At 38.9% G+C, this 27,001-nt stretch overlaps 1 protein-coding gene across 9 annotated transcripts in view; it reads right to left on the bottom strand.

Annotated features, from left to right (window-relative positions):
* Positions 1-639: 639 nt before the first annotated feature.
* The window catches only part of Tsp (Thrombospondin), a 30,232-nt gene continuing 3,870 nt past the window's right edge, over positions 640-27,001 (bottom strand). For 7 of the 9 annotated variants that reach the window (XM_018002255.2, XM_089465685.1, XM_089465687.1 and 4 more), the window contains exons 3-16: positions 20,807-20,948; positions 19,071-19,137; positions 18,693-19,008; positions 18,481-18,610; positions 18,250-18,390; positions 14,751-14,942; positions 14,544-14,661; positions 6,366-6,487; positions 4,090-4,296; positions 3,893-4,008; positions 2,352-3,829; positions 2,145-2,284; positions 1,964-2,077; positions 640-1,650 (exon numbers count right to left, since the gene is read on the bottom strand). In XM_018002255.2, coding sequence (XP_017857744.1) covers positions 2,007-2,077; positions 2,145-2,284; positions 2,352-3,829; positions 3,893-4,008; positions 4,090-4,296; positions 6,366-6,487; positions 14,544-14,661; positions 14,751-14,942; positions 18,250-18,390; positions 18,481-18,610; positions 18,693-19,008; positions 19,071-19,137; positions 20,807-20,891 — 3,183 coding nt within the window. In that variant the 5' untranslated portion in view covers positions 20,892-20,948 and the 3' untranslated portion in view covers positions 640-1,650; positions 1,964-2,006. Of the gene's footprint in view, positions 1,651-1,930; positions 2,078-2,144; positions 2,285-2,351; positions 3,830-3,892; positions 4,009-4,089; positions 4,297-4,723; positions 5,241-6,365; positions 6,488-14,543; positions 14,662-14,750; positions 14,943-18,249; positions 18,391-18,480; positions 18,611-18,692; positions 19,009-19,070; positions 19,138-20,806; positions 20,949-27,001 lie in introns of those variants that run through there. The other 2 variants (XR_016269478.1, XM_018002258.2) reach the window with 2 other exon arrangements.

Below are 27,001 nucleotides of genomic sequence, written 5' to 3'. Positions count from 1 at the left end.
ACTAATGTATATATTTCTATTTTCAGAGTGGGTCGTGGCAAGTGGCGAGCTCGCAAAAGTCAACAGGTCTGGAAGTTATTTCAACGATATTTAATTTAACAATTTAATAACAAATATTATTATACCTTGTAAATATTTTATAAATAAAATATATAATATAAGAAATAAGAAAAAAATTAAATTTTGAAGGTAAATAAATGAAGCTTTCGCATAAATTAATAAAATCTGGTTTTCTAATTTAACGAGCAAATTTACTGAGAAATTATATATTCAAATCTTAACGAACAAAAGAAGCACTGAAAAAATGTTGTTGCATAGCATTGCGGGGCAGCTTTTGTGGCCGTTGGCCACTGAATTTTATAATAAATTCTTCTGAAGTACCAGGCGAACAGGAATGAGTAGCAGGTCGAAAATGTTAAATAACAGCACCTTAACAGAATTCTGTTAAGGCACTGTTAAGTAACAGAATTCTGTTAAGATTCTGTTAAATAACAGAGACATAACAGAATTCTGTTAAGCTGCTGTTAAGTAACAGAGGCGTAACATAATTCTGCTAGGGTGCTGTTATTTAACATGTGTTCGTTAAAATTTGAATATATAAATTCTCTTCAAATTTACCCGTTAAATTAGAAAATCAGATTTTATTCATTTATGCAAATGCTTCATTTATTTACCTTCAACATTACATTTTTACCATATTTCTTATATTATGTATTTTATTCCTAAAATACTTACAAGGTATAATAAAGGATGTCTGTTAACTAACATTTCTCAACCTTCTACTCATTTCTGCTTGCCTGGTACTTCAGAGAAATGTTACTTTCAAATTTAACGATTTCTTAGGAAATAGCTGTCACATAACAGGGCATTATATATAATTAACAGCGAATTTAAACAATTTTGTCAGTTAAATTTTTGCTACAAATTTAACCAGTGTTAACTTACTGATTATTGAACATTTGTCTTGCTATTGATTTCTATTACCTTAGTCTCCTGAAGAATCACTACAGCATGCAGTGGCAACATGTCTTTAATACGATTAATATTTATATAGCAATTACATTCTCCCCTATCTTACCAAACTATTATAGCTTATTACATTTCCGGAGATCTAGGGAATCAGATAATAATAAAAAACAGGTGCTGAAAAAGAAGTCATGCATATTTTTGATCATTTGAATGGCAATTCCAAAAGAAATTGGACTTTAGGCTCACTAGGACTATATGAATGGTATGATTTAACCAAGGATATAGCAGTCAACTAGATGCCATGGGAAAGTGTGAGGTACTGTTATTAGGCATGGCTGAAAGAAATACAAGCATACATCATTTTGTACCATAGTTTTGCACATTTCGCAAGAATTCAGTCATTTGGGATCACCAGGACTACATCTTTGATATGGAATAATCAAATATGTCATTAGTCAACAGTAATCCGTCGCTTTTGGTTCGAATTCGAAATACTACACTTTACTTATTTAATTAAATAATCTTATTTAAAATATTTATTTTTATTCTCTTAAAATCTACGATTACAATTTTTAATATATGCTTATTTTATTATAATTTGTTTCAATTTATTTGAATTGGCATTGTTCCTGGAGAAATGTACCTTTTTTGTGTCATGGCAGTCTGAAGCATCGAAACAATCTAAAAAGATAAAATATAATAGCATTGACACTGTACATTTATTAAAGTTATTGAAACTTCGAAATAACAAAGGGCAATTAAACAAATTGGCACTTAAGGCGAATGAAAGCATAACATTTTTAATATATCATATGTATAACACTAACAAATATGTCATAGATGTTCTTTGGCTAGTCCATAAAAACATATGTAACATATAGGCGATATATAAAAATCCCCAAAGATAATACCAATGCACAACAAAATTTGTCTTAGCATCCAAAAAAGTGATATTTCTTACTTATTTGATTTGATCAAGAGCTATGGCAGTTACCTTTATGCCAATAATCAGATGTACAACAGTGCCTGGCCTATGTTTAGTTCTCCAATTCCACTTTGAGCTTCAGATGTGTGGGCAGTTCGTTGTAGATGAGGGGCGGTACGCGAGCTACGTCGAGAGAGAGTTGATGAGCTGATGTGGGATGGCAAGACAAAAGTGCCAAAGGGCTACTCACTGTTGCATTTGTAAACCAGGTCCGACCATATAATCATTTCCTGAGAAAAACAAAAAACGCCCAGTCGTCCGCCCTTTAGGGTAAGCGTGGCATCGTACACATTGTGCGAGTCCAGAATCAAACGTTCGCCCTCAAATATACTAAAGGTAAATTAGATGTATTCATGAGCTTGGTTAGAGGTGGAAATACTGTGTTTTGCCAAATTACCGCAATCTGATGAGTCCAATGGTAGGTCGATGCACTAGGGACCAGCGATACGAGGTCTTCTCCTTCCAGCCAGCGTTCAGCGGATCCTTCCACAGTAGCCTTGCCTGTCCCGGCGTATCGCCAGCATGCCACAAACTGTTACGCAACATGGATCCCGGTCCCGTGTTGCTATCAATGAGCTTTATCTGGACGCCTGGCTCGGCGGACGCCCGGAAGGGTGATGAATGCCAGTAGGTCTGTGAGCCCTTCTTCCACTGCACCACATAGAATTTGCGATTGCTCTGGTAGCTGAATATGAAGCCAACATAATCGTCATCCGTATCATCGTTGACATAGAAAGTGCCCTCAAAATCAACACCTCCAAAGGAGTCGCTGCCAACGACCAAGCCCGGATCGGAGTTAAGGGTTTGTATAATCTCCGACCCATTGGCATGCACCTCCCAGTTGGGGTCCAGCTGTGCATCACCTTCTGGGTCCAAAATAACTGAACGTATTGTGCGGAAGTCGGTGCGATGTATCATGGAATTGTTTGGACAGTTGTCGATTATATTGGGCGTGCCATCCTCATCCTCATCGTCCTCGCACACATCGCCCTTGCCATTGTGATCCACATCCAATTGGTCTGGGTTTCTAGCCAACGGACAGTTGTCTCTATAGTTTGGCACGCCATCGCCATCCACGTCGTCGTCACAGGCATCGCCCTTGCCATCAAAATCTGTATCCAGTTGGTCCGAATTGCTGACCATCGGACAGTTATCCTCAGAGTCCTGTATGCCATCATCATCGCCATCAATGTCACTGTCGCAGGCGTCACCCACCAGATCCATGTCGCGATCCTCCTGCATTGGATTCGGAATCGTGGGACAATTGTCACACACATCTCCCACTCCATCGTTATCCACATCAGATTGATTTGGGTTCCGCAGCGCAGGACAATTGTCATACTGATTTAGGACTGAATCGTTGTCAATATCATCATCGCACTCATTGCCCATGCCATCCTCGTCGGTGTCCAGTTGCCGGCGATTGGGTATGAACACACAGTTGTCACAGGCATCGCCCACACCATCGTGATCCGTGTCCATCTGATCGCTGTTATAGGCAAACGGACAGTTGTCCTTGCTGTTGAGCACCTGATCGCTGTCGGCATCATCGTCGCAGCCATCGCCAATGCCATCCAGGTCGGCATCCTCTTGCCCAGAGTTCGGCAAATCGGGGCAGTTGTCGCGTCGGCAGTGTGGCTCTGCGCAATTCAGTGACTCATCCGGCCAGCCGTCCAAGTCCCGATCTCGACCACAAACCTTGCCATTGCCCGCCCAACCAACGCTGCAGCGGCACTGATAATTATAGTTATCGAGGGCCACGCATTCCGCATTCCTGGCACAGATGCTGCCATCGGGACACAGCTCAGAAGCGGACAGGCAGCTAAAGGTGCCATTGGCCACATAGCCCTCATGACACTGACATCTGTAGGAGCCCTAGAGGATTACAGATTATTTATTAACTGGCGTTCCATTTGCTCTCGCTGAGAATATACCTACAATGCTATTTTGACAAGTCGCATGCTCCGGACATCTAAAGAAGCCCAACTTGCACTCGTCTATATCCAAGCAGGTTTGCTTTTGAAAGCCCACGGCCAAGTAATCCGCTGAATAGCCTATGAAGCATACAAATATTCATTAGTTGAATTACTATTATTTGTATTTTTAATTTAATTTTCATTAAATAATCTAATTACCATGCGCATGAACGCCATCAAAGCCAGGCGGACAGGGGCCGCAGAGAAAGCCCGGATTGAGATTCTTGCAAACGGCCAATCCATCACAGGGCTGATAGAGCGCACACTCATCCACATCGTGGCAGATGGTGCCATTGATTTTATGTCCACGTGGACAGGAGATGCACTGAAAGTAAGGCGCAAAGCCCAGCTGAATGCATTCGACACCTAGACAAAAGGGGATATTCCAAAATTTATAATTAATTCAATTTTTATATCATTATATGCATAGCTCTGTTCATTTATGATGAATAAGAACCAAGAGATTAGTACGTAAATAAATGGATTTGACTATTAGTTTGCCCTTAACCAAAGTTTATTATGAACTACACAAATGTATAATATAATATAATATAATATATTCATAGATAGTATGCATATAAAGCATGACCAGAAAATGATAGTGAATAAACATGAAGCGCAATGGAGCTCAATTATAGAACAGGGAATATAGGCATATGAGAGATGAATTTCGGTGGAGATAGAAGTAAGAGAAATGAGGAATAAAATTTTATTTACCGAAAGAACAGTATCCGAATCGCACGACCGCTGAGCTATTAGAAATTCGTTAATTGCTCAAATAAAACAACCGCAATTTGATTTGTTTTGGAAAAAATATTTTGTAATTTTATTCACATTTCATTTAGGGCATTACAGAGAGGGGAAAACAAATTTCGTTTCACGCTTATCAACTCCACTTTCTGGTTGAGTGTAAGAGATTTTACTATTGACAATTTTTGTTATTAATATATATATATTTTTTTAATTTTATTTTTTTGTAAATATTTTTGATAAAACTTTGCATGTGTATAGATTATTTGTATAAAGCGAAACGTTGCTAATACTTTCAATTATATATCTTTTTGCCATTCGTGGAGCTTACAACTTATGACTATTTATAAAGTGATTAATTAATTAAGTGCTCTCTCTTTCTCTCTCTGTCGCTGTCTCTGTCTCTGTCGCACTCTTTGTCTATAGGTATATAGACGAATTTGTAATTAAATTCTACTGCAGTGCTCTGATTCAGTTCGTTACGACCGAGTATTTGCGCGCCGTGTACTGGCTCTGCCTCTGATAGTGCTGCACATTATGTGTGGGCATTAGAATGTTGCCTAATAATGAGAATTGTTTATGCATTAATATCGTATAATAAATTATTGGTTATTTGTGTCATTCAACTAAGCAAATCCACCCACTGCCAAAACACTTTGTACTTTAGCCGAATTCAATTAGCCAACTTGACTTATAAGTCACGGCATTCCAGCACGCCTTCAATGTGAATCAGTTCCTGTCCTTCAATTTTTCTCTCTCTCTCTCTCTCTAAAACTCTGGGTCTGCTCCTCTAATTAGCAACCTTGTTTCACACATTCATTGAAAATTGCTCGAGTACCCTATAATTTAGTGGGGATTTCAATCAAAAGGGTTCCGCGCTTCTCTCCACTCGCTTTAATTTTGTCCGAGCTGCGCATTAATAAATCAAACAGTCGTGTGAATTGTGTGCGCTACAAGCCAATGGCTAAGGCATTTCAATTTTCTTAAACAACATTGTTTTCTAGACAATTGGGTATAAAAGTATAGAAGGAATATTTTCGCAGTTATATACAGAACAAACAAATTCATCAAGAAAATATATACATTTAATCTAGGGAAGTTAATAAAAACCAAATCTGAAATACCTTCTATATAGCCCAGAATTCTCCATATATATATCTTTCTATATTTCTAATTTTTCTGAATTGAAATACTTCTACAAGTATAATTTACCATATTTTATTTTAAATTAAAATTAAATAAATAAAGGAAAATATTTAATTATAATTATATCAAATATCAATACAATATCCACCTAACCCTTTCTTAAAATTTTCAAAAATTTCGAATGAATTTGGCATAGTTTAGTTTTTTCTCTCTAAGAATTAGTTCTGGGTTTCTATGTGGGAAATCTGCTGCATGACCTTTGATCTATTGTTGACTCACGCCGAACCAAACTTCTAAGCTATCTAAGCCAACCTCCACACATATACAGTTAACTTCAGTTCGGGGCACGACATACTTAAATTAGCCATAAAAGAGCTGAAAACAAAACGTGGCCCCAAATCTCAACTTGAAACTTAAACTAATCAAAAACTCAAACAGACCGCAAAGAGGGAAAACACAACACATTGTTGTTGTTGTTGTTATTGTTTATGCAGTTGATTTTGTTGTTGTTCCTGTTGTTGCTATGTTTGTTGACTTACCTGAGGGGCATGGTGATTCCAGGCAAGGATTACGTAGCGTACATGTGCGTCCATCACCTTCATAGCCAACCGGACAGGAGTCACACTGAGCACCGTTCACCGTATCGTGACACTGAACGCCTCTGCAAAAGACAAAGAGAGACAAAAGGAGTGTGTGTGTGAGAGAGACTGAGAGAAATAGATGGAGGGCTATTGAGTATAGAGGTAAATGTGTTTTGTTTGCCTCCACATATTGTTTATTATTATTAATACTGACAGGCAGGAACAAATATACAACAAAAGATTGTAGAGAACCGAAAACAGCATACAAAGTTAAATTTATTAATGATGCGCGCTCCATGGGCATACACAAAAGCCAGCCAGACAGAGATAGAGGCAGAGAGCGTGAGCCTGAGCGAGAGCGAGAGCGCGATAGAGCGCAGGAAGAGAAAAGGTTATAGCAGTTGGGACCCCTCCGCGATCGCCTCTCGCACACAAAAGCACCGACAAAGCGCACATGTGTGCATGCTCGAGTCGGATCAGGGTCTTGGATTTTGAGATATGCACAGGAAGAAGAAGAAGATGCCCCAGCCCCAGCCCAACCCGAGCCCGAAAAGAAAACAAATTACAATTACAAGAAAATGTTATTAAATGCCGTCGAGGCAAAATAAATAAAAGAAGGCACACTCTGTGCATGTCTTTTCGACGTAGGCTGATGATGTCCAACTCCGAATGGCCCATGGCCAAAAAAATAAAAAAGAAGCAAAGTCCAGTTACATGCTGGATGGCATGTAAATTTCTCTTTATGTTTTGGGCGAGTGTGGGATTCGCTTATGGCTACCATACAACATTTACATATCATGACACGGACATTAGTTATTATCCAGGTTACGGCTGAGCCCAAAACTTTAACAGCTGCGTAACGCCGCGTTTGAACAGTTTCAAACTCTCCCAGGCAGGACATAACTCATGGCAATCGTTGAGCCACGCATTTCCAAAGAAAGTCCATCACTCCAACAGACACATCCAACAACGTCCAACAGCCAACTACTGTGCCCAACTGACCCACAAGCCATCCGTTGTCATATTTTATGGCAAAATCTACAAAGCGTTAAGTCTCAAAGCCAGAGAAACAAAAGAACTGCTTCACGATCATGTGGGCAGCGTCATAACCACACAGAGCTTAAGTAGAAGTCGAAGGCGAAGCCAAAGTCAAAGCCCTTGCAAGTCAAATTCTGTTTGAAATTTAATGCAGCAGTAGGAAATCGTTTAAAACCTGCCAAAGGCTTTGGGCATTACTTAGTGGACTCTTTGCATACTCTACTCCGAAATATTTGGAAATTAAAATGATCAAAGTTTATAATAAAACTTATAATATATAAATAAACTTATTATTTTTCCGAAATTTTCCGAAATTATCTAAATATAAATGAATTCCTAAAGATGTATGTTCACAAAATAAATGTAAATAGATTTAAAAATAGTTTTTTTTTTCTTTGTAGAAATCATATCTTATATATTTATAAATGATTTTAAGCTTGAATGATAAATAACTATGTTATATAAGAATCAATTATTAATAAAATACTTGTTTTCTTAAATTTATATATCTTAATATTTTTAAAAACTTATTTCTGATAAACTGGTAAAAATATTTTAAAATATACTATAAATATATGTATATTTTTGAATTATAAACAAAATTAATCTAATAATCTAGAAATACAATTTATTGTTACATAACTAAGAAATCTGAAATCTATGTTTAATCATATTGCCTTAAAAAATTACTTGTACTCCACAAAAAATATATTTAAAGGTATATCATCGAAAATCATTAAATATATTTAAATATATAAATTAGATTCCCAGAATTTACATAAATTTAGAATGTTTACAAAATTGAATCAATATATAGATTCCTAAAGTCGAAAAGAAAAATATTGTTAAAATTCGCTCAGCTTCAAAAACTCCTAAGCTACTAGAAGATATAAAATAATTAGAGCCATAAATTCTTTTTAGTAATTAACAAATAGAGCAGCCCACAACATCCGAAGTTATGACAAGTGAGCAAGCTTTCAGCTAGATGATTGCGCTCTATATGGCAAGATAGTTATGGGAATGCCAGCTTGTCAGATCCCACGTCATATTCTTGATGCCCCGATGTAGTAGCAGAAGGCAAAGCTGGCTAGAATTGAGGCGCAAAACAAAAAGTACTCGAGTGTTGTTGTTTTAGTGCGGCTGAGAGTTGGCGCTGTCAGTTTTTGGTGGATTCATCAGCCGCAGCTGCGCCGGTGGTGGGCAGCAACACTTGTCGGAAGCGAGTGTGCCTGTGTGTGTGTGTGATCGTCAATATTTTGGTAGAAGCATTTGGCGGCAACGCGCAATTAGCAAAAAGTGTTAAGTACTTAAGTGGCCAGGGGACTAAGATGAGGCGGCGCTGTTGCTGTCCATATCCCAGACAGCTATCAAGGCAAGACCAGGGCGAGGAGTCAGAAAGAGAGAGAGAGAGAGAGTTATATGAATAAATATTGCGTAGGGGTTTTCGCTTTCTGACCATGTTCACAGGCGCTCGAGTCAACCTAAGCCTCAGCCTCGGCTTCGGCCACTTTACGCTTTTCTGCTTTGTTTCAGTTCACTCGACCATATTGTCTTGGATCCCCTGTGCGTTGGCATCGGCATCGTTTGAGTGCTGGGAAAATAGCCAGCGATGCGCATCGAGGAACGCATTAGCATTTCAGCCACTGCCCCCGCAGCCCCAATCCACCAGTTCACCAGCCCAGCTAACCAACATCCAACATCTACCATCTACCGGCGGGCCATCTAGCAGTTAGCATGACGAACCCACTTGCCGTTTGCCTTCTTGTTGTTGGTCGTTCTTTTTATTAACCACGCATTCATAATTCATAATTCCAATTTGCTGCCTGGACCTCAAGCCGAAAGGCTGCCGGCCAGTTGTCCGGCTGCCGTTGCCTGCAACTTCCTCATCCTCATCTGATGCTGATGCGGCTGCTGATGCTGCGACTGCCGCTGCTCAAGTTCAGCTCAAACACTTGCCAGGCACCTCCCAAAAAGACACAAAGCCCTTAGACACGGACCTCAACTCTGGACAGCGGTGTGAGTAATGTGTGAACATGGATTTGAAGCATGCAAAAAAGCTTTTAGGATCTGGTCGTTCTTTAAAATCAGCTTCAAAATGTCTGACAAGAAATTGGATAAGGATGAGCTAAGAGACAGCGGAAAGAAGCTACTGCATATCCTATCCTCAAATTGTTGACCAAATGTAAAATTTGAAATATTTGATAATCCTTTCCTCAACGTCAATTATGGATGGAATGAATAGCAATATAAATGAAAACTTTACTTGGAAGGTAAATATATAATAATATATATAGAAATAAAGGTGGAGATGGAAGTGCAGGTACAGATGGTTATACAGACATATATATATAGAAATAGAGATGTAGATATAGACACTAATGCAGATACAGATACAAAGGTACAGATATAAAGATACAGATACAGATACTCGAATACAGATACAGATACAGATACTCGAATACAGATACAGATACAGATACAGATACAGATACAGATACAGATACAGATACAGATACAGATACAGATACAGATACAGATACAGATACAGATACAGATACAGATACAGATACAGAAACAGATACAGATACAGATACAGATACAGATACAGATACAGATACAGATACAGATACAGATACAGATACAGATACAGATACAGATACAGATACAGATACAGATACAGAAACAGATACAGATACAGATATAGATATAGATACAGATACAGATACTCGAATACAGATACAGATACAGATACAGATACAGATACAGATACAGATACAGATACAGATATAGATACAGATACAGATACAGATACAGGTACAGATACAGAATATACTCGTAAATATATATTTAAGGACTGTCCTCTTCTATTACAACTCATTCCAACAATATATTTCAGTATTTTTATAATAAATATACAAGAAATTCGTAAAAAATGCAATCAATATTTAAGGCATCTTCAATGCCAATGCCAATCCCATGCAATTCGCCCTGCCCGTCTTACAGATTCATCTCCAGATTGCGTTCACACTTCCCAATCTCATTTCGACGCTCATTGAAATCTTTGGCGAGCACCTATTTTTCATGTGGTCCACAGACATCGCAGGACGAGCCCATTAGTTTGCCATAGTGCATATTATGCACTCTCGATCGTTGTTGCCCGCAACTGCGCGAGACTTATCTATTATTGGAGATGCTGAGATCGCTGCCCGCTTTTATCCCACCCAAATTGCTTCTAATGGTAGCGCATGCCATGCAAATGCATGCCACTTACTCCTAACAACAGAAACACTTGGCTCTCCCTTAAAAGGGGAGTTGGTGCATCCACAACAGCAACAGCAACAACAACAACAACTTGCATGTGGCGCACGCTTTGGACAAACTACAACTAACTGCCATAAAGCGGCGTTTATTTTGCCACAGGCCACTTATCTGTGAGGTTGGCAGTAGGTTGGCTGGCTGCCTGCCTGGCTGCGTCTCTCGACTTGATCTTGACTTGGCTTGTTTTTGTTTTCATTGCTGCGCCTGCACACCGAGCGAACGGGCAACGAACCAAGCAGGCAGCCAGAGCCAGAGCCAGAGCCAGAGTCAGAGCCAGAGCCACAGCCAGTTGGCTATTAATTTGAATTCAAGCAGTCAAACGCTGCCTCAGTCCACAGCGACACAGTCAACAACAACAACAACAACAGCAGCAGCAACGACAACGTCAACTTGGAATCAATGGCTCCACTTTTGCGGCTTGGCTGTTGCTTTTTTGGTGCGTAGGCGAACTCGATTCGCGGCTGAGATATGCGTTCCACCGAACTTTGATGTTGCTGTGTGAAGTCAGCTTAGCTTAGCTAGCTCTGCCCCATCGAGCCATCTCTTTCACTCAGACTCTCTCGCTCTCTCGCCGTGTAGCCACTTTCAACCAGTTGCTGTTGCTGTAAACGTTTTGTTTCGAGCCCGGCCCCAAAGAATCTGTGGGAAAGTTGCCATAATCAAATGGAATTCTGTTTTCCGAATTGTTCACAACATGTGCAGCATACACATGTTGCAGCTGGAATCGCCATCCAAATGTGTATCTCTATCTAAATCTCAATCTCCGGCTTAGCTAGCCTAGCTGGGGTAATATAATCTTGCCCGACTGCAGCTTGATTGCATTGCTGATTATTTCATCATAAGCATAATTTAAATTGAACAACAGCCTCACAGCTTTGAATGGCAGTGAAACTTCTGACCAACAGTAAGAGCCGGAGGCCAGACTATGATTGGGTTTTTTTTTCCGAATTAGGGTCTTTGGTCTATCTGATTTAGGTCTGGGGAAATGGAAAGTGTGAGCTGAAGAGGCAACTAACTCAAATCTATAACTAATTGAATTGATGAAGAACTTGATTCTTTTGCCTTTAATTCTCTGTGTGATATGCTACTAACATGGGAATATGTTTTATAAAAATATGTAGGAAAGTGTAAGGTAGCCAGAGTTACCTAGAAATCACAATTCCTTGTGTTATATTCATTCATAAATATACTATTATTTATAAGATTTTAAACAGAAACAAAATTTAGAATAAATTATCCCTCTAACTCATGAAAATCTCCTTATAGCTTCGCTGCATTTATCTTTATTACTTAAAAAATTGTCGAATTATGGATAGTAGACTCAGCTAGAGTCCCGTAAGCTTGTGTACATGACAGATATGCCAACACCTCACTCTTATATGAGAACTGCCGATGCTACTCTAATATCGACAATAATCAAAATCGATATTCTGCGAGCCTCCAAACCCTAACTCAGCCTTCAACTTGAAAACACTTCCCAATGCTCATTAACAATTTAAGTATATCCGTCGAACGGCCAACGGCCTTAGAAAACTGCATGATAGCAGCCGAACAATAAAGGATCAACAGGTGTGCATGTCATTAGAGCGAGCTTTATGGCCTTTTAATAGAATCGATTTGAGCCATTCGAGACGCTGGAACCAAAAGCCAAACAAACAAAGCGCTGGCCATGTTTAGCTCAGACAAAAAACGAACATTTCGTGGGTTCTAAATTAAAATGAGGAGCCAGCGCTGGATCTTTTTGTGTACATGAGTATGTATGTGTGTGTGTGTGCGTGTATTTGTGTCTAGTTTACCACACGCATTGGCCACATTTCATCGATAATGAAAGATGACAGTAACGAGTCGTCGGCGGCGGCGTTGCTCGATGATGCTGACAACATTTAAAACAATTTTATGCAAATTAAAATACGGTCAGCCGGGGCGCACCCAGAGCAAGGCAAACAAGGGTTCTCCTCTGGTCGCCTAGACACCTACAATGCCCAACATATTGTGGCCATTGGGTTATTGTCTGTTCTGGCCCGTTTCCAATAATTTAAACAAATTTATGGCCGAAGCCTCCGTTTCCACTGCGCGTGGCCATACAGGCGCTCACTTGTCGAGTGCGGCGGAGATCTCACATTTCACAGAGCGACAGAGAGACAGAGAAAAACAGAGCCCACAGACCGAAATCACTTTAAGTGTTTTGACACAATGAAGTCAGTCAGTTCTCAGTCGACAATGCATGCCTGGGCCTATCTGTGCGGGTTCTCGGCACATTTAACTAATTTATGCGTCAGTTTCAAGTGCCATTTGTGGTCCAGACCTCACAACTTACCGATATACCCTCGACTGCTTCTTTCTCCTCTGCTTCGCCTTCTTCTTCTTCTTCCTCTATTCTTATACAACATTGTATTATTGCAAAGGTTTTGTTGCATTTTGTTTAACAATATCAACAAAATATGCCCGTTACACGGCATGTTTTAGTTTTGTTTAACATATTTATGGCATGTCGATTCGAGATATTCAAGAAATATTCAAGCTTCAACGATTTATGTTTTTATTAGTCAATATTCTATTGAAATTGCTGAGGGTCTTTTGCATAATTAGTCGATCGACTCTGACATAAATGAGTTCAAGAGCCGTAAAATCAAACTAGAACTTGATCTTCTGGCCCATGGCGTTCTCTTCCGGTCCAGTCCATTCCATATGGGCTGTGGGTGATTTTACGACTAGATTCCGCCAAACGTAGGCTTTTCTTTTACCTTCTAAATACCTATAATAACAGCAGGTGTGCTGAGAGTTTTCTTTAATGGTCTTTCTTTAAAACAATATCACATTTCTGAAAACTTTAGGCTTCGAGACTTCTGTTCGTCTGCTTCCATCGGAGTTGAGTTTTTGCTTATCCGTATTCACTTCCCTTCACATATAGATTTAAGCCTGATTCACCTTTAAAGCAGCATCAACTACTTCTGGCCTTGCTCGTTGTCCCTAATCCTTGATTAAAGAGATTTCCATTCTTGCAATTCTTATTGTTGGGATAGCCTTTGCCAGCAACTTTAAGGCTCTCGTTATATTTTTGCCATCATTTTTGTAAAGAAGATTTATTCGCCAGGTGATAAACTAGAATGACTTAGTGCTAAGTGGAGTAGCGAGATGCTATCTTAAGCCGACAAGGGATTAGGCATTTTGCACATTTGGATTGGCATATCAAGAGACGGAGATCGAAGCACTTGTCAAGAGCGCAGACCCAACTGAATGGAAGCCAAACATAACTAATGGTCTTAAAGGAATGGCTGGCAGTAAAAAGGCCACAGAAACCGCCTACCAATGACAATCTCTCCAAACTCCTTTCCATTCAAAGCTCAACTCATGCTGATGCCTACTCGAATAGATGTGGTTTGCAGCACCGCAATTTCAATGGGTAGAACTTATCAATCATAGATAGGAAATGCTGCAGCTGTCTAAAGTGGCAGCCGCGAGTCGCTTGACTGCATCATTAAGCCATAAACAACATCAAATCGCCATTAAGGCCATATGCAAATAATTGCAGACTCAGTGAGAGAAAAGCCCTTGTGAATGCGCTGAGCGACATTTTGCGTGAGGCGGCGCCTTTCAAGCCTCTCAGGCGGCGTCCGACTGCGTCAAGGGAACAGCATGACAAATACAATTAACATGGATGCAACGGCCACGCCCTTGACGCCATTAACTAAAGGCGCATATAAAAGCATAAAAGCAAATATGAAATAAAAGGCAAAAAATACACGAACTTAAAGCTAATTTTTCTCACTAGGCACTTACAGAAAACAGGGCCTGTCCGCGCAGCTGACGCCCGGCTTGCAGACTTTGCCATCTCCAATGTAGCCGGCAGGACAACGGCCGCACCTTGGTCCCGTGGCAGACTCATGGCAATCAACGCCTGTGGGCAGAGAAGTTGAGAGTTGAGATGAAGTGCAAGTTGGGTTCGTCTGGGCTGGGTTCGTTACCCATATGAATCATTAGGCTTACCAGGATAACAAGGATTCGCAGTGCGGCAGTTGGGCTCGAGGCGTATGTGATTATCGCCGCTGGGCTCCTTGCAGCCCGCACAGTTCTCCAGCAGCATGCGCAAGTAGGCAATCTCCTGACGCTGGTGGGCGACATCTTCACGCAGCAGCTTAACCAATGCCAAAAGATCGCTCAGCGAACGTGCGAGGGCGTCTGGAACAATGAGCAAACGAAAGAAAAAACCGTTCAAAATAAGACTTTAAATAAAGCAACAATAATTCATGAGCCGCTGCATAAGCGCGCGTGTGTGTATGTGTATGTGTGTGTGTGTGTGTGGGAAGCGTTCAGGCAACTGACAAGATTAAGGCCTAACCAATGCTAAAATCGCACTCATTTTGAGCTCACTCCTGCCCTCCGCCCTCCCGTGCTCACAGAGCCTGCACTCAGATGTGCCCGGCTCCTCTGATTGCAACCTAATCCGCTTTGTCGCTTGGACGGGTCTAAGCCCAATCGCAGCGACCGGCCCGCAATATCCAGCTGCTAATGCGGCGCGTTTTAGCGCAGTTTAATGCAATGCGACAACAGAGCTGAGCACCCAATTCAATCTAAGCGCACTCAGCGATGCTGCACACATGCTCAACTCCTACGAACAGTGATGCGAATCACGATGATAGCAGTCACAATAATTAGTATGCGAAGTATTTGTTTAGGAATTCATGTTAATGGTACTATAGGTATCAACAAACTTGTTTAATATAATAAATACATTTTGGTTAAATACATTTTAGGAAGAAAATTTGTATGCTGCAATATAGCAGATAATGGTTATCTGCTTATTTCCAAGATATGACAAATATTATTTAAATAAAAAATTAAAAAAATATATTGTTATATTTCTATAGTAAAGACTCTCGTCAGTATAAATATGAGTATTTAAGTATTAACATAAACACATATAATTTTTTAAATTTTCAAACAAAAAACATAAATTAAAATGACAATAGAATAATAGAATAGAATAAAAATATGCAAAATTATAATTTAATATTTTAAAATGAATTATAAATTTAATATTAAAAAAAAATTTACATATTTGTAAAAAAAAATATTAAAAATAATATCAATATGAATAATAATAAAAATAAATAAATAATAAAATAAATAAATAAAATTCATATAGTAATATGTACAATTAATAAAAGTAAAAAATATTACTAAATAAAATTTTATAATTTATATTAATATCTATACAAATGGGTATACGGTTTCATAGCTTAAGCCTCCTGCCAAAATAGGTACAAAATATATGTAATTATCAGAGTATTTATCAAAGCTGAACACGTTTAATTTCCTCACATACATACAAGCAAAATTAATATAGCTTTTTACTATTTTTATGCTAATATAACAAATAATTAATAAATAATATAATTAATAAAGTTCTTTCGAATCACAGTCACATGCTCTTCCCATCACGGTTATTTCCGTCATCTCTGCACAGTTATTTCTCATGCCCCTCTATCTTATCCTCTTTAAAATGTACATTAATAAACTCTCAGCTCATCTCTAAATCTCATATGTTGTCTGACGCCATGTTAGACACATGGCGACGACTAAACTAGTCCAATGTACCATCGGTTCCAACTGTTTGTGGATTGGTCCACGTCGCTCTGTCTCCCCCCTGTCTGTCTGTCCGCTTGAGTGAGTTTTGTCAACATGGAAAATGCCGCCGCCGCCACCGCCTCCAACGCCCAAACGCATCCGCTCAGGCTTCGGATAAACAGGGGCGGTGGTGGGGGCAACTGTGTTCGGGGTGCAGTCGATCTGTTGATCGTGTTTTGGCCACGTTTGGGTTTTTAGTGTGCAGCCTTCGTTTCTATATCTCGTCGGCGTCATTCATTACGTTTGCCTTTGCGATTTATATGCCGCCCAGTTGACTGCCTTACTCTGTGTGTGTGTGTTTGTGTGTGTGTGTGTGTGTGTGGGTACAGAGCTTGCTACCAATTTGGGAATTTGCACTGAGCTAGATAAATAATAATTATGCTGGGTCGACATCGACCAAACAGCACTCAGCGTACCCAAAACGAGTGCACAACTTATTCACGGATCGGCTCTGGCATGGGCAACCACATCGGCATAGCCTATGCCGCATAGGCATGGGCATATCTCTCGGTTCATTAGTGTTGTGTCTTTTCAGTGGGCGCTGCTTGTCGCTGGTTTCTCAACGACAACGACGACGACGACTTATTGGCAGATCCGAATGTGGGTACTTACGTACTCATACGATACAAGACTTATATACGAATATATTGTAATTAATTGGCCGCAGATTTGTGCGGCATTATCGCATTAAGCTAAGACAGTTATTGCTGTGGGTATGTAAGAAGCTCTGCCAGTGGCAGCAAGGGCAAACATGGCACTAAATTAACGGAACATTAAATAAGGCTTAGCCAGATTGAGTTGATAAATATGTTCACACTCATAATTCATAAGATACAAGTCTTTTAGGGCTTGATTTGCAAATCAATTGCTTGTTATCTACACAGAGAGTTCTTAAAATACCTGTGAATCTATCGAAATAAAACGATTAGCTAGGATAGGTTAGACTCTGAAGAACATGTAATATTTATATTTATGAATAAATGAATGACTGAATGAAGAATTTATTTAACCTAATGACATCTTAATTTCGCAGGTAGTCAGAAGAAATGGATGAAGAACAAAAGCTGAACACGAAATATAGAAGTTTTTCCCATGACTCACGACATTTAAAATGCAATTGATATTCAAATACATTTTTCGCCTAATATTTTGTATATGCTTAGTACCAAAAACTATTCTTCCAATTACAACCTTTATGAGCAAAGAAATATTTAATATTAAATAAGAATGGCAAAATATTTGTTTTGTATTATTAAAATATCTGTATAAGCTATGTTCTCAAACCAAAAGGCGTAGTAGTCAGTTCTTCAGCATTTTAGTTGGTTTAATTACTCAAATGTTAAACAAATAAATAAATAAATAAGCTCTATTCCAGCAAGCTCTATATTGTTGCGCCCACTAAAAATCGCAGCAGCTGCACTTGTATGTGCGCGTGTGTGTGTGTACCTGCTGTGTTTGCCATGCTTGTCATGCATCAAATAAGCTTAAAATGATTTATATTAAGAGCTCAGCTCAAGCTTTAGACTGTCTCCTTTAGGACACTCCCAATCGCAGTACTCTAACATATTAGCAAGACAACACCTTAGCATCTCTTGATACAAGTTTCAGGCTCTCAGCTTAATTGAATTATATGCCCCGACATTTAACGCCAACTGCTAATAATTTCGTCAAGTACAACATCTATGCAAAACTGATTTCAAAGCAACGCCTTAGAGAGCCCACTGTTCCACCCAAAAGCTGTAGTCAAAAGCCCACAGCAACGTTGTCAGAAGGCGAAGCACGCCCAATGCGTGAAATGTCGACTGCTGTGTTTGATTGTGCAGTGTGATTGGCGGAAAGATGGCGGGCTGTATCTTACCTTCACAATCGCCATGCATGATGGGTATATCGCCGCGTTCCGTGTCCGTCGGCACCTCCTGATGACGCTGATCGACGCCTTCCCGGGCCAGAGTCGGCTCATAGTACCAATTGTTACGCACGTCGCGCTTCTTGTTCTTCTCTGAAAGATTGGCAGAGCCAAGATGGGTGGGTTGTATGAGGCACACGAGCACTGCCTACTAGGACTGAGCTGTCTGATCGATAAACTTACCACGCTCGCTGATCTTGTTGCGCAGCATGCGTCGATTGCCCCGGCGATGGAGTCCCTTCTGGCAGTTGGCGCGCTGCAGCGAATGCTCCATGTCGGCATCAAAATGTAGTGGATATTTGCGTTCTCTGAACTGTGAATGAAAAAAAACAAAAACAAAAACAAATCAAACAGACATTAGAATGCACTCACAACCCGATTGATTCAACACTCACCAGCTTAATAACTGGATCGTCCATTTGGGTATACAGCTTGGTCAGGCTCATGTCGATGTCGTGGAAGGTGCTCGGCTTGCAGTCCACATGGAGCGTGATGCGATTCTTGGAGAACTGCAGCGCCAGCGAGCGAATGGTGCTCGTCTCATTTATATTCGGTATCTCAAAGTTGCGTGACTCGGTCGCCCCATTGGCGCTGATGTCCAGCGTAACGCGCTGCTGCTTGCGGTCCAGGAAGAAGGACATCTTGTGCTTCAGCATGGGAAAGTCAATCATGAATAGGGCCTCAATCGATATGTGCAGCTTGCGTCGGGGTCTGTCAGGTGGGGGAATCTCGTTTAACACGCTGCCAAAACCTCTCAAGGTTGCTTAATTTACCTTATGTGTCGCGTGGATATGACCACATCTCCCTTCCTGATAAACTGTTCCAGCTCAGCAGACGCCACTGCAACAAGGTAAGATATAATGTTGTTTTTATTGGTATGTGAAAGGTATTGTAGTTTTATGAGTTTATTCGAGACAAGAGAGTAGCGTAGAACACAGTTTTATAAGTAATTTATTTGCTCTACTAAACATATATATATATATGATTTTTTTTTTCTTTTTGTTACATTAATTTAATTTCAAATTTTTATTATAAAAACAATTTTAGTCAAATTAATAAAAACCTACTTTTATTGAATTTAATTTCTTTAATAATATCTCATTCTTTATTAAAACTTTGAATAAATTCTTTGGAGTTAAATTTAAGGCGAATGATTTTTCCATCTCCTTTAACACACTGATCTTGAAATACATCATAACTAGATTTTTATACATCTAATGTAAACAAAATTTAATTTATACAAACATAATATCTAGAAATTATTAAAAAATATCGCAAATAATTTAAAGATATTTTAGTTATTAATATATTCATTGATTTTTAAAGCAATACGCAGACTGTAAAAAGAACTAGAGGCAATTGATTTAATAAATTTATTTATATAGAAAAATTTAGAAAATGTATATATTTTAAATATATCAAAATATTTTGAAGCAGTTCCACTCTAGATATATCTAGCTTGTTTCAGTTAGTGTATATATCTATATTATATCTTTTTGTAGCATATCCATGCACATCTATAAACAATATCAATCATCATCAAATGTCGATCGTTGCTCACAATTTGTAAATAGACAAAGCCTACACAAACTTCCGTTTTGCATGTGATACGACAATACTGCATACAATAAATACATATATCGATTACAAGATCAATAACATATATACAACCGAAATAAAAAGCCAAATCAAACAATGCGCTGACCATGTCAGCTAATCTCCAATACAACCTCATGGCACTTGCTCTATTTACCCGCAACGGACAGCGGCAAACGGCGATCGGTTTTCGCGGCTGACAGAGATTACAACACTTGGCATTACATATGGATGTGTGTGTGTGTGTTTATTTTTGGTCAGCGCTGGCTGTAATCCCGTCGCATGTTAACCCAAAAAGAAAAGCCAGCAAACAAAGTGGAAAGCAACGGTCTGCGTATTTGCACAATCAGCAAATATTCATGTAAGAGCGTCAAGGAATTTATCGAAGACAAACCGAAAAACTCGCTCGCTCGCTCACTTGTAGAATTTGACGCATTTGTGGTGTTATTTGTCATGCGCGAGTGTGTGTAGGAGCAGCGGTTGACAGGCGCATGTGAAGTGACCTTCACGATATCGTGTGCCACACTCGACGCCCCACAAGGCACCGGCACCGTCACCGGCACCGGCATCGCATGGAATTGCAATTCCAATTGCAGTTGGCAGTTGGCAGTTTGCAGTTTGCAGTTTACAGCTTGGCCAGCTCGTGATCGGGCAACGCCAACGCCATTTAAGGCGCTGGGAGGTCGACTGCATGCAACAAGCGCTTAAAAACTCTGCTGGGTGGCATTTCTCCTTTTTTATAGTTTTTTGATTTACATAAATCGTTGTTTGAGTTGATGTTTTTTTTCTTTTGGGCGATGCCAACTGTCCGACAAATATTTGCTCTTGCTTATCGCATGCTGGCCCATAAATACAACGGTAAACATAATGAACCAACTGAAACTTCAACTGCAGCAACGGCGGCGGCACCTACCTGGATCCAGTGAGAGTGATGCAACCTCCACAAGTGTCAGCGCCAAGGCGGCCACGCCCATTAGCAACACGCGCGTCCAATTCATCGCCTCGTCGTGTGGTCGTTGTCGTCTTCACTTCGAGTTGATCTGTGCGTCCGTCCGCTGCAGAGAAAGAGAGAGAGAGAGAGCGATAGAGAAAGATGAAGAAGATTTAAGCAGACAGAACTCAGTCGGTGGTTGTTTATTTACGTTTAAAAATAAAAGCCCATAAAATGCATTGCGACTGCCCCATAAAATCCCATGAAAATAATAAATAAAATTTAAATTAAAATGTTTTAGCGAGCAAAAAAAAAAAACGTCTTCACTTTTTCATTTTGATGAAATGTTTGAGGCATTTTTGAGATTCTGAACAAGCATTGCATCGCTCAAAATGTCGACGCCCCGCAACAATTTCGTGCCGGAAGTGTTGCTCCGATATCACCTAGGCACGATATATATATATACATTGTATATGTATGTCTCGGTATATCTCCCATCTGTGTCGGCCATCTGTGGGCGTAATAAAGCATTCGCAGCTTAAGTTTATATATGTATATGTATTTATATACATATATGTATATATATATATATATCTATTTTTTATTTTCTTCCATTTCGTTTCTATGGGTTTTTGAGTTTGGCCGAGATTTATGTTGGATTTTTGCAATCATTCTTTCGTCGGCTCGTGTTAGTTAAATAAATGTTTAGTTGATTTGGCTGCGGCATTTGTTTCGTTTATTCTATTTCACGTCGGTGTGTCTGCTTTTTCAGGTGCCCCACGAGCGGAAGCTGCATGAAAAAAGTTTATGTACACAAGGTGAGGAGATTTGCTTTGTGGCCCATTGAAAAGTCTTTGATATGGCATTTTATGTGAAACAGTGTGTTCTTGTTTCAAATATAATTATACATAATACATATTTATAGCACACAAAGACAGCTGGAGTACGGGCACATACATACAACATAAATTAAATTGAAAAATCCAAAAATTTTGAAAATTATTATATTATATTAATGAATTGGTATTCAATTGAAATTATATTCAAATGTATAAAATCCAACTAGAGCCATTTTATTAGGGAATCAATTTCCCACTTTATTGAGTATCTCATCAGTATCATAATTAATGCATTCGCCTGGACAGCAGCATTGCTTAAATATCTGAAAAACTAACCATAGATTAGTTGATCTCTCGCCTAGCCATCACATTTCAATTGCAGACCATAAATCGTGTAACTAACTAGGCAGCTGCTTATCTTATTGCTCCATTACCACACATTTCCAGCACTTTCTCCACGAGCACTCGTCGGATCCTGTGCCACATAAATTAAGCCAAATGCCAACATGTGCTACCGTCAATTGAGGTAATTTGTTATCGAGTGCCTAAATCTTTGACTGATCAAAGGCTCTCTAGTTCTGGAGAGTTTTATAACGCTGCCGACTAATAAATTGACGAATAAAACACACAAAATTAAACGTGCAATAAAAAGAAAAACAAAAATAGCATTTGGGTAAATAAGTATGCATTAATTGGCAATAAAATTGCATTGCAGCATCTTCTGGATCAACCCAGATCAGAGCAAAGAGTTCGTAAAACAAATTGAATACGAATAGATATAATTCTTGGCCTGCTTTGTGTGCACAGCCAGCGCCCATTAGACAATATTCGTGGTGGAAAATGTGTTTGAAGATCCACAAGCAGAGCATCTGCTGCTGTTGATTGCCCAACTTGGATCAAAGGTGTCCCAGGAATGTGGTAACGGTCGTGGCAACAGCAATGTCGTTATGGCCTTATGCGAGCGCTTCAGCCAATACTGGTCCAAAAGCTTGTGACTGACAGTTATGGATTTATAGTGGCAGTTAGTCGATGTAGCGCTGTCCCCCTCTCCTTCTCCCTCTCTCTCTCTCTCTGTACTGCATTTGCTGTCTGTCTAGTGGTTCTGGCCAGTTTTAGACACGCTCGCTACAATGTCACAGAGTCACTGAGGCGCACAACATGCGCCATTTATGGCCAGAATTGCAATTGACACAGCCACAACACAGTCTTTACCAGCTAAGGTGTAGTAAAAGTAGCTGAATCGCCAGCCACTTTAACTGAGAGCTTTTCGAAGTAGTTTAAGGTTTTTATGTGGCATTTGACAGGGTTTATTGGGACTTAGGATTAGCTACAAACATAGGTTTTTCCGCTTTCATAAAAAGGTCTAGGACATTTATGTCCAAAAAATGAAGCTCTTACATAAGTCAAAATATAGGGCAAGATTGACAGAGGGCATTAAATCTGAGATTTATTTCTCAGAAATTTATTAAAATTTATGGCATAGATAGTGGCATAACTTGATAATTAAGTGGGATTTGTTTGGCGTAAAAATAAATTAAATGTTTATTTTTAAATATTGTTTAAAATTTTGTGTTTGGCTAGGAATAAAAATAAAATGTGATTTAGCAATAAAGCAAGTAATTAAACTCATTAAGAAATCTTTATAGAGAATATGGAGGATACAAATATTTTTCTAGTATTATTGAAAAATTACGATAAATAAATAAGTGTACATTGTAACACTTAGCAAGGAAAACTTGCCAAGAAACATTTATTTGACTAACTTGATAGCAAACATAATAAATAAGCAATCAAGAAAATAATCTATAAAATAAATGTAGGTATTTTCAATTCAATTAAATTACTTAATTCTAGTCTGAAAAATATCTGTTTCCTTTCTGATTGAGTTTAAATCTTAAAAAAATAATCTTCTTACATCTCGTTCAGTTTATCACTTTTATTCCAAAGAATTTCCTAAGTATTCAAATTGATAACACGATTAAATCATTTAAGCATTAGAGCTCAGCGCAGTCTTAGCTAGAACTCAGGTCATGCGCAATACGTAAAGCTTCTCAATTGTTCATTGAGACGTATAAATAGACAGTTCACTCGGCTACTGACATCCGCTAAGAACATTTCCCACCAAATGTCAACCCAATAATCCCCAAACCTCAGGCACTTCGAGAAGAAAGACCCCAAGCCTCGGCTAGCCCTATATACACATAATCCTCGGACCAAAATTTATTAAATACTTTTTAATGCCCTCGCATAGATATATATACGTATATTTGTTTTTATATATATATGCACACTCCTCACATAGATCTCTGTCCAGCGCCCACGCAGTCAGCATAAGTCCAAAATGTCTTCAATAAATGACAGCGCGTCGCCACAGAGACGCCGCCATATCAGGTTAATAAAGCACACAAATCAAAAACAATGATGCTGTGGTTTATACGACAGATCGTATATACATACAGATAGATATATATGTACATTGATTGACATTTAATTAAGCAAAGTCAAATACACACACGGAAGCCGCAAATGACGACCGCAGCAGCAGCAGCATCAACATCATCAGCATCAACACAGATTCTCACCCACTAGCCCGGGCTTAGATCTAAAAAGATTTAAAGTCGGTCGAACAAGTTTGTCGGGCGCATGACAAAAGGCGTAGCCCGTTTATCATCAGTGGAAATTTGATGCTTATCGCAAAAGATATTCTATCAGATCAGATTGTAGGTAATAAACTGACGGACACCCTAAGTGTTACACAACTGGACACATTACAGAGGGTTGCCATTGGAGTAGCACGAGCGGAAAGTGAATATCTGAGATGATTCACTTTATGAATTTATTTATTTATTGCGCATTTGCTATGGACCATGGGATATGACAGCTAAATATGTGTGTAATAAAATGTTAATTAATTTTGCAAGCTAATGAAAGAAGTAACTCTCTAAGGAAATATTAGTCATTATATTTTATTGCTCTTGAATAATGGAATAATGGATAGACTTTCAGCGCATCCAAACTGACTAACAATAATAACAGGCGATATCCCCTGGGGAGTTAAAAGTACTTTGAAATAGAATAGAATGGAGTAAAGGACAAATAATTCTTGATTTACTATACATACATATTTATATGCTGGCCTCTGGATTTAGCTAAGACAATTAGCTACAGCAACTTATATGTATATAAAAAAAAAAAAAAAAAAATAAATAAAATGCTCGTGATAGTCTGAAGTAGAATAGGCAAAACTATATCGACCCGATTTTAATCGTAAGTATATATAACTTATGGAATCAGACAATATTTTTCTACATTTTCTATACATTTGGACGTATTAACTCTATTAAATTTTTGATGTATTCAGAATAGACTAGTAAATGTGTAACATATCCTAAATCTGATGGCTCAACGTTTATTAATATCAAAAATTAATAAATTGGAAAAATAACTCCCTAAAAGTGGTGCACTAATAATTATTTTAGAAAATCAGGAAAAATGCTTCAAAATAGAAAAACTTCAATGAAACTTCGGAAAATGCACCCTAAGGCCAGCTTCTTCAATCAAATGCTTTCATTTCCTGTTTTCATCTAAATAAATAACAAACTATAATCCACAAATCTTTATAGAAGCTTAGTGGCTGTATTGAAATATCGCGAAAATGCATGCACAAATAAATAAAGTTGTATTTATGCTTGGCAATAAACATAAAACATATTTTGGGTGCAACGAAGCAGAGCTGCGTCGCATGCATGAGTCATGGCCATTAAAAGTTTGGGACAGCCCTCGCATGGCATTAGAAATTCAAATATTTTGACTGTTGCATCGTTCGCCAGCATGCAACATGTTGCCTGTCCCCCAGGGCGATGAAAACAGCGCAAAAAGCGATCGCTGGCTACTGCGCATGCGCCGCAGCAGCTGCTGACGGAGTTGTTGTTGCTGCTGCTGCTGCAGCTTTAGAGCTGTCGCGTGTGGGTAGGACAAGTTTTCGCGCTCGTCGTCAGCGTCGTCGTCGTCTTAGTGGTCGTCGTCGCCGCAGGCGTCGTGTCACTGAAATCAAATCAGCCGCGTTTAAATGCTCAACCGAAAAATGCTCAACTCAAACTCAAGCTCAGCTGCGGTTGTAGCTGTAGTTGCGGCTCCCAACTTCATTTTCAACTATACAACTCCAGTTCGAGGCACTGGCAAACCTGCTGTCAGTTGCTGGTTTGACACGGAAAGCAACGACGTCGGCGCCTACGCATCTGGAGACCCGGCCCCAGACTTAGTCCCCAGAGAGCTAGAGCAACAGAGAGAAACAGAGACCCAACTAAGCTCTGCTTAGGGAAATTCTTCAACGGATTTTCATTTGGCTGCAAAAAACTTTCTTTGATGTTCAATTTATATACACATATACCTATATAAATATATATATATTTCATTTGGAGACCTCGTTTGGATTTAATTGAAAACTGAACTCATTTTACGCGCTGTTCGCGTGATAAATCGGTTCCATTATGGCACGAGCATAATAGATATTTCTATACATCACTTCCGGCGTAAGTTGGAGTGGATTTTTTGATTTTTTTTACTTTTATATAAATGTGATGTCTTCAATGGCACTTGACTTCGACATTACTGTATTTATGTATTTCCCAACTGCTGTCCGCATATGAAAATGAGCTATTTAAAATTCGGTTTTCCATGGAAACAAATATGCAGTAGTTGACAGCTGAAAAGTTGGCCATTCAGCTTTTACACAAAACGAAGTTAACGCTCTTTTTTCAGACTTATTTCATAATATTGAAAGGTCTGTCAATTATATATATGTGTGTATCTATATGAGTGAGGTGCCGATTTCTGGTATGGTAATTGCCGCCTGCCAGGCGGCTCAATCAAACATCAAAACAAAAAACAAAATATTGCCTATGAATTATCAATGAAAAAAGCTTCGATAGGTGTTATATTATTTAAATACGGCAAAAGGTACCAAAATTGTATGCCATATATGATTGATCAGCTTCTAAAGGTTTTAGAAAAAACCTCATGTGAATGGCTTAAGTGATCTCTAAATAGAAGATAATGATGTTCAGAGAAATAATGATGTTCAAACATGAAACAGCGGTAAAAAATGGATGGGTTACGATAACATGGGTATTCTTGCTCGGGAAATGTTATTTTATTATTTTTCAACAGAATATATATAAAGTATTTATTTAGTTTCTAAATACATTTGCAGTGAATTCAACCTTTACGAAATACAAATTAGAATACAAAAATACTTTCTAAAATATTCAAGTGGACTGCTTTATTCAGCTATAGCCTATTAATCACATATCTTTTGCATAAACGAAAGAGATTCGTT

The sequence above is a fragment of the Drosophila arizonae genome, chromosome 3 (assembly GCF_054131065.1).
Source record: "Drosophila arizonae isolate 15081-1271.41 chromosome 3, UAZ_ARI_1.0, whole genome shotgun sequence".
Lineage (NCBI taxonomy): Eukaryota > Metazoa > Arthropoda > Insecta > Diptera > Drosophilidae > Drosophila > Drosophila arizonae.
The sequence above is the reverse complement of the archived record's forward strand: the minus strand, read 5'-3'. Positions and strand labels throughout refer to the sequence as shown.